A 13,314-nucleotide genomic window follows, 5' to 3' on the forward strand; every position below is an offset into this window, starting at 1 on the left:
TTTGGACTTTGGAAACACAACTCAGGTAATTCCCAAAGTTAGACTGGCACATTCAGCCAGGACATATTAGAGACTAATATTTTCTTAGGCTGACTGAGCTTATCAAGCCCAGCAGTGTCTTTTGGGAAGCTGTAGTGGAAAGCATGGCTCCAATTCCATAGTGGAATGCATAGTTAGTGGAGTCATCTGTTGTTTGTACAAAACTGCATGGTTGTCCACATTACCTCTTCTTTAAGCTACAATTGTAAGCCTCTTGGGTTTATAACTTTCAGAAATACTGTTGTAAGCTGCTCTGAGCCATGCAATAAGGTAGGGCATAGATCAAATAAATTTGCTTGCCCAGCTTAAACCATGATAGGCAGAGGAAACAGGAAAACAAAATTCTGCTGCTGGGCAGATTTGGGAATGTGGTTGCCCAAAGAGGCATCAGATATTCATTCCCACTATCTTGTAGAAGCTATTAAGTTGATATAGTCCAATGGTAAGCCATGAATCTGATATTCTTGTTCATTAAGGAAACTGGATAAAAAGTGTAACATTTTTTTCTCTAGTAACCTAAGAAGCATGTCATCTTGGTCAGTAAAAATAGCATCTTTTTTGTGACTGACACCTCCAGCCCTGATTATTTTAACAGTAACCAAAACCATATATTTTACTAGGTGAGGTTCCTTGCATCCCAGACAGACATAGCTAACAGTGGTTGCTCGTTCCTCCTACCCTGCTTCAACAGTTTTGCTGATTCGCTGTTGATAGAAAGGTGGTGATTGGTGACATTGTAATTATTGCCATGGCAATATCATAGGAAGTTGCTAGGAGGGGAAGATGTCTGTGCGAGTCAGCATTTTTATGCTGAGGTAGGCGAGATGCAGTAAGAGACTCTAGCATTCATTTCTTATGTCAGCAAAATCAGCATGCTTGTGATAATATTGTTAGCAAGTGAAATGATCCTTATAGTAACTACGGTTCCACACACAGAGACCTCTCTTGTGACTATACCTGAGCACAGCCTGGCTCTGTGTTCATGGGTCTATATATACCTAAGCTTCCTAATAACTATAGTGTATGCTGTATGGTACTCTGAGAAAGATACCTCAACAAGTATACTTGTCTCAGACAGACAATCTCAAGCTGTCCTCCCTTTTGGTGCAATTATTTGCACCCTTACCTTGGTATAGGCCTCATTTAGTTCAACAGGCTGCGAGTCATGAAAAAAATGTTTTTGTATCCTCAAATTTCAACAAAACAAAGGCAGATATTTCAACTAATATATCTAACAATTTTGGATAGGAGAAGACAGACAAAGGAAAACTGGGGTGGGCCTCATCCTCCAACCTGTTTAACATTCAGTGCAAGAGAGCCCACTGGAACAAAAACCCTATGAAATATAAATTTGCTTCAATAGACAGTTTTTCAGTCAGACAGTTCAATTGGGTTTGCAGCTGGCCTGCTCCCAGAGTAGAGATTCTATATGTGTAGAGGGTGGCTTCTCATACTGCACCTTACCAAGTCAGGGCATTAAAAAGATTTTGCACCTTCTCTCGTTGCAACTTAGACAAATCAGGGACAAACGTCTTAAGCTGACAACTCTCATGCTCAGTACTGGTCCAGTAAGTAAGCAGACTAGTGGAAAGGGGAGATGACGGAATCTGTGACGTCCTTTCAAAGTCCTTAAAGAAGATGTTACAGAGAGGCCTTTTGGAAAATGCACATAGCCCTCATAGTTGCCCTTTACTGCATTTGTGGTGGTGGGAAGTGGAGGTCATGTCAACACTCCACCTCCTAGTTCACTAGTAGAAACAATCCGACCTGGGAGTGTTAAATGCATATTTTTGTGGCATGTGCAACTCATATTAATGTTGTAGTTATCAGTTAGTCTAGAATATGACTCTAATGATCTCACTTATCAATGGCCTAGTATGGTATATAAATTGTTTCTTCTGCCATGTTTTTACATATTGCTAACTTAAACTATTCATTTCCTAGGATGATCCTCTCACTAACCTGAACACAGCTTTTGATGTGGCTGAAAGATACCTAGATATCCCCAAGATGTTGGATGCAGAAGGTAAAGTAGAATCAAAATTCGATTTATTTCCCCACACACACACTCACACCCAAGAAGTTCCACAAACTTTCTACCTCTACTTAACTAGTTCTTCCAAAAGTTCCCCACCCTTCTTATCAGGTACCTAGACTAGAATAACTGCAATTTTTTTCCTATTGGCTGGATCCTATCCTGATAACATTTGAATAACTGCACAAGAAGTGTGGATAATGGAAGGTTCTATGTCAGGGCCCCTAGGGAGCAGCAGCATGGATAACGGAACCTTCTAACATGATCTGCCACGTAATTCTGACGTGAGATCTGATCTTGATGAAGTAGTCTCCATGCATCACCAGAAATGTATAAACCAGGCCTAAGATGAATAACAGCATGGTTGCATTTATACTTTCTCCCAAATTTCCCTAGTATTCTCTGTACTTCCCAAAACTGCTCCGTAGCTTGTTATTGTGGAGCTCGTTTGTAAATTCAGTAGTAATAGGACACCTGTTTCTGACTGGGCTGGGACTCCACCATGAACAAACAAGCTGAATTCTCAACAAACAGCAAATGACATGGTATCTCTACAGTACATAAGGAGAAGTGGAAACAAAAGCAGATCATCCTGCATTGTCTCTCACATACTAGTTATATTTCCCCGGGCATTTTATTTCCTGAGCCACCACACTTGTTAATCAAGGGATCTAGCATGTGACCATTATAACCTTCAGTTCTCAGCAGCTAGATTCCTGGAAACATGTGTTAAATTTCCCCTTTTGCCATGTTGTCGCTTTTGCGTTTTGAAAATCTACACTGGCTCTGAAACCCACAGTTTTCAAGTTGCCTTTGTTGCTCGGTTCCCTTTCGTGACATTTTCTTTTTCCCCCCTTAAAATTTGGGAGAACATTTTGTACTGGCTATGCTCTGTCCATTCCTCATTACCTCTATCCAGGGAGCTTTTGTGACCAAAGAGGACAGTGTATTCGACTAGTGTATTCGACTGATTTTTTAAATAAAAAAAATCATCTTTATCAGGACTTCTTTCATTTGCGTAGTATGGTGTTAGATGCAGCTAACGTAGGTAATGATACCTAATTCATCCCAGCGGGTAGCCTCAGATGGAGTCCCAAAGTTGCTGGCTCTGAATTTGACTAAGAGCATTTCTTATCCTTTGGGATTTGCCACCAAACTGAACTATCACAGGTCACTGAGACACATGTAGGTCCCATGAAAGCTCACAGAAGAAGCAGGTGGTTAGGTGCATGGCAGTATGGTTCTCTTTTTGTGTTCTCCATCACCATTATCATCCTCAAAGCAGCAAGGAAACACTATGAAAACATTACATGGCCTGAGCTTGAAAGGTGATGAGCACCTGCTTTCCTTAGACGCTTGGAAAACTCAGACCAACAGCCTATTGAGAACGGTGCAGAAGGTGGCCATTTGCTTTCATTCACTGAAACAGCAGCTTAAAATCGTCTTTCATCTTCCCAATTTAGCACACACAATTCTTCTGTGTCCTACTGGGCACTTGCATCAAGAATATGTATTTTTTGTGGTAAGGAGAAGAGGACAGGGACAATTGCCCTAACCAAGAGGGGAAATCGTCTTCCAAGAAAGTATCTAAAAGACCTATATGTAGAGAATGTGTAGGTTCTAATAGTCACACCCATAACCTTTTGGTGATCCATCTCGCTTTGCTCACATCCCATGAGTTGATATGCTCTTTAACTTCAGGTTTTCTTTGACAGACATTGTTGGAACAGCCCGTCCTGACGAGAAGGCCATCATGACCTATGTTTCTAGCTTCTACCACGCCTTCTCAGGAGCCCAGAAGGTATCGCAGGATTCCAAGCTCCCTCCACACAGCGCACCTGGTCCTCTTGCTAATGTCCAAACCTTTTTTTCTTTCTCTCTCTCTCCTATCTAGCTACGGGCATCTTTATTATTATTTTTGGCAGAGTTGGCTTGTTGGCTCCGAATGGCTCTCTGTGTATGTATCATTTCGGGGGTGCAGATGGGGTCAAACACAATCCTACAGTCAGTGATGTAGTGCAGATCTGTACTTGGGTGCAAGTCAGCAGGTCACTCTCGTGGCATCGGGAGCTCTGCTTTTATCCACAGGACACAAAGATCTCTCTTGAGGTGAATCTCAGGGAGGGGGGGGCAGAGAAAGTATTTTGCATAGTAATTTGTCATGCATAGTGATCCAGCAACATAACATTCTACATGCCAGCTAATCCATGATGAATTGCTTTGCTGAGCAGCAACAGTGCTGTGCGGTTGAGCCTCCTTACTTTGCAAAAGAGCATAATTTTAAGAAACAAGAGCTGGATGCCACAGAACAGAAAATGTGCATTCCGTTTGCCAAATACTCTGAAAACATTACTGACAGGATGTCCCAAACAGGAAGTTTCCACAAAGCATTGCAGTTTGATGAATCAACTGTTCTTTGGTATCTGAGAACTCATCGTAGAGCAAATGGGTTGTGCAGTACAAGTCCATGCTTGTTCACTCAGAAGTTAAGTCACACTCAGTTCAGTAAGGTGTTCTCCCAAGTAAGTGTGTAAGTAGGCCGAAGCTTGAAAGTGGACCCAGAAGTCATGTCATTTCCCTCAAAAGTAGACAAAATGCTAAGCTTTCACTAGCTACAGCTTAAGACAGTGGTGGATAGAAGTTGTGGACCACCTACTTTTTCTGGGATACTTGCAGGAAATGCTGAACTTGATGGTTCTAGTTAGGGTACTCCTCATGTTCTTAAGCAATTGCACATTATCAGATTATGCCTTAATTGTTAAGAGATCCTGAGCATGCACTCTTGCTTTGTGGGCCACAAGGGTTCTGATAGAAAGTAGACCATTCAATACTGAAGCCTTGCCTAAATGGACAGATATGTATGTCTGTGTCTTCTAAAGTGAAACAGGGAGCAGTATGATAATACTTCAGATGTAAACTGCATTTCTAGAATTCCCCTGTGACATGCCATTGGCGTTCTGTCATTTCACTGCAATTGCACAATGCAGTCACCTTAAAATCAACTGTACCAGGCAAGGGGTTACTCCACATCTTTTTCCAATGCACACAGCTGAAGTTAAAAAAAATCATCTGTTTTTAATCTGCAGTTTTATAGATGGAATATCTGGTTGCTGTGCCCACAGCACAAGGGGAAGAGCTGTATGCTCAGAAAATGCACATGGGACAGCCCTAGTAAGATGTCAAGCACTGGCACTGCAAGAACAAATCTTCTCTGCCTTGCATCTGGGTTTTGTCATGCTTTTTAATTTCTATATAGTGTCTTCATCAAATTTAGCTACTTTACTGCTTGTGTAGAACGGGCACACGGAACTGGCTCTTTACTCCCCCAGAAAAAGCTGGATTTGCCAATCTGCAAGTTGGTTGAGCCTACTGACTGTGGAGTTGTGTCATTGCAATGTGGACTAGGCTGGTTGCTTGGAAACCAAAGCTGAAAACGGGAGGTGGGAACAAGGGCCACAGGAGTCCACAAAGCCAACCCTGCCGGTCACGTTCTGATCCGAATTCCCAGCTCTCCGCATGGAAATCTGTTTGGCCTGTCCTGCAATGCATGATGGGAAATTTTCCCCTCTCTTACCACCCATGACTGTTTTATTTTATTCTGTGTGCTGCTTCTTACTTTATCCTTTCAACCTCTTCTCCTTCTTTGCACAGATATTATAGGCACGCTAAGGCCGGATGAGAAGGCCATTATGACCTATGTTTCATGTTACTACCACGCCTTCTCAGGTGCGCAGAAGGTGAGACTTTACTCCTAACAAACCCCCTCCTCTTCCTTCTGTTTCCTGCCCACCAAATTTAGAGGAAGATACCCTAAACCGTTAGAGGTATGGAATCCAGTGCTGGCTGTCATATTGAGCTATCTAATATTGTCACAACTTCCTTAGCATCTTGGGTGATTTTTAAAAAAAACACTCTTTAGCTTTGTTGAGAACTCAGTGGATTTTTTTTCAATGTAGTGGGTCTCTCTGCTTTTTCCCAGACAATATTTCTGGCCTAGAACACCCAAGTTGCAGCCTACTGGTTCAAATTAATATTGTAGAATATATTCAGTACTTTGCTGACAGATCGGATGGCTGCCTATTGGAAAGTGCATTGCTAGTTTCAGCTGGGTGCTGGTTTCCTTAGAGTGCTCTGTTCTCAGTCATTTTTGGTGGCTGATACAACACTGGTCCACCATTGGCAATGCTAAGCCTGTTGGGAGTGTTTTAAAGACCCAGCTCTAGAGTTGCTTTTAGCCATCAGTAATAATTACTATAGGGCTAAATGACTGAGGTCAAAACTCCACATGATGCTCAGTTGCAGAAGTTCTCTGATATTTTCCTCCGTGCTAATCTTTTGCTCCAGACTGTAATTTCTGCAGCTGGATTTAGTTAAGAACATGTTCAAAAAAAGCTATGCATGATTGAGCATCATGCGTAGATTACTCCCCATTCATGCAACCTAAAACCAATTGTTCAGCAGGGTTTATTTTATAAGCAAGAGGTCTCCATTATTATTGGCAGTATACCAACAGTGGTCGTTAATTTCCGAGCAGCTACTTTTCCAAGTGAAGTCAGAAAATTGCCATTCAGCCTTTATGTGGCCATAAAAACAAAACCCTCTGCTGCTGCTGCTGCTGCTGTTGCTGCTGCTTTACCATCAGTGGAATCTGGTCATGTCTACGTGGATATATATAAATGGCCACTTCTGCTTTGACAGGTGTTCTCCCAATGGGAGACCTCAGAAGGTCTCGTTCTGTAGATGCTCATGGAATTCCTGCTCGGTTTACTTACTGTTTCAAGGCCAAACTCTAGTGATTTGTGTAAGCTGGGATGGCTGTTCTCTTACATGTTTTTCACACAGCCAGCCTTTGATGCCAGAATTGATTATCACAGTCTCTGCATACACCTTTTAACTTTTTCTCTGCCCCATGTTGCTTCTCTTTGCTTCCATCCATCTGTGTCCTTCCTCTGCCGGTAGTTCTGGTGCTTTCCCTCCTTGTACCATTTATGGTGTCCCCTTATGGCTTTTTTATCTATGTAATCATCTCTCAGTGGATTTCTCCTCCCTTGACATTTTGTACTCGTCTGCAAAATATTTGGCTTCTGTTGGTTCTGTATCACTGCTTAGATGCATATTGTGGAAAAGCTTTGATTCAAACACACGTGTGTCTTTCAGCGGTGGCACTGACAAAGTGCATTTATACCTGAGTAAAAGATGCCAAGGGGAAAACAGACCTTAGTCCAGGCTCCTTGGGCACACATTGGGCAATTAAACACTGATAAGGATAGCTGATAATGTAACAAGACCAGACTGAACCAGACAACCATTCCACAAAGTTCTCTTTCTTGGACCCTATTCTCCATTCTGCAGTCACATTATAATAAAAATGTGCATTCATAACTTTTTCCTATCCCATATTTGTTGGTAGATTCATAGAGGTTCTCAGGCACAGGTGTAACTAAGCTGAACTGAAATATTGCAAACTAGGCGTGCTCTGGTCCATGGGGTCACAAAGAGTCGGACACGACTAAACAACAACAACAAGTTGAAAATGTTCGTTCTGGGGCCTAATTCATATGTTACTGACATGCCATGTTAGCTTCTGAAAAACTGACTTCTTTGTGGCCTGCTCCCTTGTCACCTTGGGACTGAATGAGATGCAACATAGTGTGAAAGGATATCCACTTGTGCTATGGGGCTTCTCTTTCCTCTCTTCTCCACAAGCAAATTTCTGTTGCTTAAGCAGGCAGACAACATCAGATGTCACCAATATTTAAAAGCATCTTCTCTGAAAGTACTAAATGACATATTTTGTAGTTTTTAAAATACGTAGTGACAGCAGACCTTCGAAATATGTATTTTTTTAAAGAATACATTTAATTCACTAATTACCCTTTCAGCACAAGCTTATAGAAAATCTGGGACATGAGTGTTTCTTCAGGGAGCATTCAAACTTTGCTCAAAGGCCATGTTTCCAGTTTTGTTTTGTTTTTACCCTGAAATTGCGTAACACTGCTCTGGATTTAATATATATCTAGAAGACAGCATAGACTATGGATCTCAGTGCTGTAGTGTTCTAGAATGGGGCACAAGAGCTTTGTTCAGTGGTGGGGCCTATTGCCTGATGCCTTGAAACGGCTGATAAGATACAAATGAGAACATCAGTTGCACAACATCTGGATAGTTGTCGGAAGATCAATATATAATCTCGAGTTTAGCAGAATCCAAAGTTTTATTTTTAAAAAATTAAAAAAATTGAATGCACTGTCAGCTAGCCAATCAGCCCAACAATGAATTCATGACCTGGAGGAAAGAGTTAGGGTCTCTTTCCCTTTGTAGCAGTCCAAATCTGGGGCTATTGCAGAGTGATTAGCAAGCATGCATTTCGGCCTTGGCCCAGGAGCACAGAGTGTCTTTTCAAGCTCTGCCCTCTTACTTGACAAGGTGACTTACTGTGATGTCGCTCCATTTCTCATTCAGATTTCTCATTACTGCTACCAGCCCTGAAGGGGAGGTCACATGATCAACTTTCTGCTTCTTTCATTCTCTTATACTGAGTCTTTAAAGGTACAGGGGCCCCAGCCTGCCATGACGTGTATGTGACTGGCTGCTTTTCCTTCATATGATTTTTGTGTGTGTGTGTGTCTATGTATTTCTACACATATACTTGCTTTGGTCCATTTGCTTTCTCCCCCCCCCCCACCCTAACTGCTTCTAACTTTAATAACACTGAACTGCATGAGTGTTTTTATTACTAGATGGTTTTAAATAATGTGTTTTTAATGCACTGTCAAAGGAGATTCCTGGAAATAATTATAGGCAAGTCTTTTGATTAAGCTTCCGTTTGATAGGTAGCATTTCAGGATCCCATCATTAATCTGTGATGAAAAGACAAATGTCCACATTGTTTTATATACCTACTATGTTAAGCCTACACTCATTCATTTAGACACCAGGGGAGGTAGGGAGCCATATCTATGCTGTTATTTCTTAATGTTGAGACAAAGAGGCGAGGCATTATTGGCACTATCTAGCCTTACCTGTTCTGTGGGTAGCATCTGGGATTAACGGTCTAGTCACCTGTAGGAAAATACTGTGGGCATATATTTGCTCAAGATACATCTTGGACCCATTAATGAAAGTATACTCCTTTTGTTACTGGACAGTGGAACAAGTTACCCAAATAAGTTAGAAGTCTCTGTACTTGCAAGTTTTTAGGGAAAATAGCAAGATTCTTAGTAGAGCGAACTTACCAGTACTTTAATATCAATACTTTAGGGATGTCAGATAGTGGTGGCATAATACAACCTTTCCCCTCTGCAATTCACATGTATAATATAATACATTTAATTACAGCACCAGAAGAGAACAATTTATATTGAGAATGTTAAAGTGCTGCCAACCGGAAGTGGCTAAAAGTGCCCCATTTGTTAAAAGAGGCCTGTTTGGTTTTGAAAGCTTGCATAGTCCTTTCAATGGTGGATAAAAAGCAGGTTGTTTCTGCTCCAGAATTCTGTGCAAGCCCAAAATCTTAGGATTTCTAGAGAATGGTGCTTCAGTGCCCTTTCTAGTTCTGTGATTTGTCAATACAAAAGAATATGCAAAATGAGCAAGTAAAGTTAATGCACGTTCAGTTAATTTTCATAATGTTTCAGAATTCAGCTTGCCTTGGCATACAAAAATTGATTACCACACATCCCTAAACAAAACAAAACAAAAGGTAAATGTTGTCATTTTGGTTTATCTTCTCTGGAGCCAAAAGCTTAGTGTTGAATGTGAGCATCAGCATTGTAGGAAACTGCTTCGGTGTCCTCTCAGTTTTGATATGGAAGCTCCCTGTCTTCAGATGGGATAGCCTAGTGGGGTTTTTTTAAAAGCTATTTACTTATTTATTATAAATATTTTTATTCTGCTTCATCCCTAAATCTGCCCAAGATAGCTACCGGTATATCAAGATGTTCAGAATGCTCAATTCTCTCACAAAGTAAAGGAATTCTTAGAATGATTTTGAAATATACTAAGACTTTCACTACAAGAACTCAGCAAGGAAGCTGCTTGGGGGGAGGAAATGTCTCCATGCTGTAGATGTCCTGGGTTGGTTGGCAGGTAGATGGTTTCATCCCTCTTGGGGGATTGCGATGAGGCACGTAGGATGAGATGGCTTCCCATATATGTTGGGCCTTCTCTAACCAGGTGCTCTCAAAATGTTTTAGACTATAGCTCCCATAAGCCCAGAGCCGGCATTGTCCAGGGGCGAGGAACTTCAGGCCTGGGGGTGAAATAAAGGATTCTCCTCAAGGCACACGCCCCTCCTCAAGCACATCCTCTTTCCCAAGGCCAAACCACTTCTTTGGCCTTACTTCATGACCTCCTTGAGAGTTCTTGCTTGACTGAGAAATGGTGTTGGATTCTGATAATGACTTGTTGGCGTGGCTGGAAGACAGAGAGGAGGGTGTTAAGTGGATGTAGAAACTAAGTCTACTGTACAAAGGTAAAATTGTTCTACCTAGTTTTGAATGTCCCTGCCACTGCTGGCATGTTGCCTCCAGAAGAAGAAACAGCCCTTGGGATGAAAAAGGTTTCCCTCCCCTGTTTTTGTCCAAATCAACTGGAGGGTTGATTTTGTTTTTGTTTTTGCTAGTTCCAGTGAAGTCTAAAAGGAAAATAGAAAAAAGGGTTTCAAACTTTTAACAAGTAATGGCTCAGCTTTTTTTTAAAAAAAATGAAATTATGTTACTACCCTCTGAAGATCTGAAAAATAATTCAGTGGGTATATATTGTTGCATTGGTGTCCCAGTTCAAGTGAAAGATACAAGGGACAGTTTTGTAGCCTCTTAGGACTGTACAGCTTTGTACTTCAGGCTTTATTTCTCTTCCTGCTGACTCCAGTCTGCTCTTTCATTGAGGCCCTCTGCCCTCATGTAACTTTGAGGCTGAATTGGCAGGGTGGGATGAGTCTGTAGACTACTCAAACCCAAGTCAACCTTTGGCAATAATTCCTAAAAATATACATCAGTTATTCTATTTTTAAAAATCTAGTACAGTATATGTAATAATGAGAACTCTTGTAAGATTAAGGGAAGTTCATGTTTCTTCCAAAACCTGAGGTTTTGAGACGATCACAGCAGAGCTACAGTTTCATATGAGAGCACTTTGATAGCTTTGAACATTTGGATATGTATAGAATAGATATCAACAGTAGACCTGTGGCTTCACACTTTCTTCAGGAGCAAGTTAGTTTTGGTGAGAAGTGATTCCTTGTAGCACCTCAAAACAGAGGTGGAAGAATAACTACAAGCAAAATGGAAAACATTGATCATTTGAGGTGGAAGAATGTTATTCTACAAGCAAAATGGAAAACAATGATCCATCGAGACAAATGGGGTTAGATTTTTTACCTCATTTAGTTTTATAGGATGGTCTTGGAGAAGGTTTGGATAGGCACTTACTTGTTCCAAGAATAATTTTCCACTTTATGCATTCTATCTCCTACCATACCTTGATGTGCATAGATATGGATGTGCACCTAAATGGATATGGGCAAGTGTCGAGAGTAAAAAACCTCTTAGGCATTGCAAGTGTACATTCACATCAAAACTCTCAGAAGAGAAATAACAGCAGGAGCACTTCAAAATCTTCATAGTGTGGAGATAAATTTGGACCTCTTAGACACAGAGCGGACTGTGCAAGCATCAAGAAGCTAAAGGAAACATCTTTGTTAACAATGTATTTTTCTTTCTGTCTTTCTAAATTTCGGTAGGCGGAAACAGCAGCCAATCGTATCTGCAAGGTGCTGGCAGTTAATCAAGAGAATGAACAGTTAATGGAAGACTATGAGAAGTTGGCCAGTGATGTAGGTATTCCTGATTTCAATTTCTTGACAGTGGAAATGGAAAGATAGATATTCCATAGAACATCCTTCTGCAACCTGGTTCTCAAAATGCTTTGGATTATAAACTCCCATCAACCCCAGTCAGGATGATGTGCACTATGGTATAAAACATCTGGAGGGCAGCAGACTGGGGATGACTGCTATGGGACTTATATATTTCTCAGTTTTGGATCCCAGCTATCAAAGCAATATATATTTTTAAGTATGCAGTTGCAGGAGTCTATAGTCATGTTAAATTCATTCTGGTATGACCTTCAAGATCATGTAAGTAAAGCTCCTTTAGCGATCTTTATCTAACTATCATCTATCTATCATCTATCTATTTGAAAACCCAAATAGCACTGTATAATGCTGGAGCCAAGAAACTAAACACTAATAGGGTAAAGAAACGGATGACATAGGCTATAGGAAAGAGCGCATTAACTGATAGTTTGTAGTTACTCCTGGCATGTGAATGGAATAGTGGCCTACAGGTGGTGGCAGCAGGCATGGGCAAAACAAAAATGTTAAATTAAGTCCAATGCTACTGCAGAAATGGCCAAAGGAAGCCTATAATCACCCCAAATGTAGTTGTAGTACTAGTAATAGCAGTAGTAGTAATATCACTACAAAATGAACCTAACTCAAATGCCACAAGGACTAGGAATATATGCAGCCCTGGGAAAAATATCCTCAGAATTGGTCCCTCACCAAAAATCAGTGGAAATAAACTCAAAAGCATGATGTAGAAATTCTCATTAGCCCTGTTGAAAATTAAAAGCTGGATTGCGTGCTTATCTTACTTGAGGTTTCAGGTCCTTAAATATGCTTGTTAGTGTAAAGTCTAGAGATGCAAAGTGTGCAAACACACACAAACATATAAGTCTGTTAAACTAGATTTCTGCCAGTTGCTGAACCTTGCTGGCAAATAAAATTACAATCATGAAAAGCAAGATGATCGTAGGACTAAAACCACAAATAACCAAAAATAAAAAATAAAAAAATTCAAACCCTTGTCCCTGTTAAATGTCAGCACTGATGGGTTTCTAATCTTAGCACTGACCCCTCTTTCTTTTTTGACTTGCTTCCTTTTTTCAGTTGCTGGAGTGGATCCGCCGCACCATACCTTGGCTGGAGAATCGGGCTCCAGAGAACACCATGCAGGCCATGCAGCAGAAACTGGAGGATTTCCGAGATTACCGCCGCCTTCACAAGCCTCCCAAAGTCCAAGAGAAGTGCCAACTGGAAATCAACTTCAATACGTTGCAGACTAAGCTGCGACTTAGCAACAGGCCCGCCTTCATGCCTTCTGAAGGGAAAATGGTATCGGTGAGTGTGTTTGGCCGAGTTCTGTGCAAAATACAAGTTTTCTAGGTACATGCTGTAT

The 13,314-nt window shown here is 41.0% G+C and overlaps 1 protein-coding gene across 5 annotated transcripts in view; it reads left to right on the forward strand.

The window, feature by feature from the left end:
• LOC117045703 (alpha-actinin-1) overlaps positions 1 to 13,314 on the forward strand; it is a 92,354-nt gene that overhangs the window by 61,381 nt on the left and 17,659 nt on the right. For 3 of the 5 annotated variants that reach the window (XM_033147030.1, XM_033147049.1, XM_033147011.1), the window contains exons 7-10: positions 1,984 to 2,065; positions 3,790 to 3,875; positions 11,817 to 11,909; positions 13,026 to 13,256. In XM_033147030.1, the coding sequence (XP_033002921.1) occupies positions 1,984 to 2,065; positions 3,790 to 3,875; positions 11,817 to 11,909; positions 13,026 to 13,256 (492 nt within the window). Of the gene's footprint in view, positions 1 to 1,983; positions 2,066 to 3,789; positions 3,876 to 5,725; positions 5,812 to 11,816; positions 11,910 to 13,025; positions 13,257 to 13,314 lie in introns of all 5 variants that reach the window. The other 2 variants (XM_033147040.1, XM_033147020.1) reach the window with 1 other exon arrangement.

The sequence above is a fragment of the Lacerta agilis genome, chromosome 1 (genome assembly GCF_009819535.1).
Source record: "Lacerta agilis isolate rLacAgi1 chromosome 1, rLacAgi1.pri, whole genome shotgun sequence".
NCBI lineage: Eukaryota > Metazoa > Chordata > Lepidosauria > Squamata > Lacertidae > Lacerta > Lacerta agilis.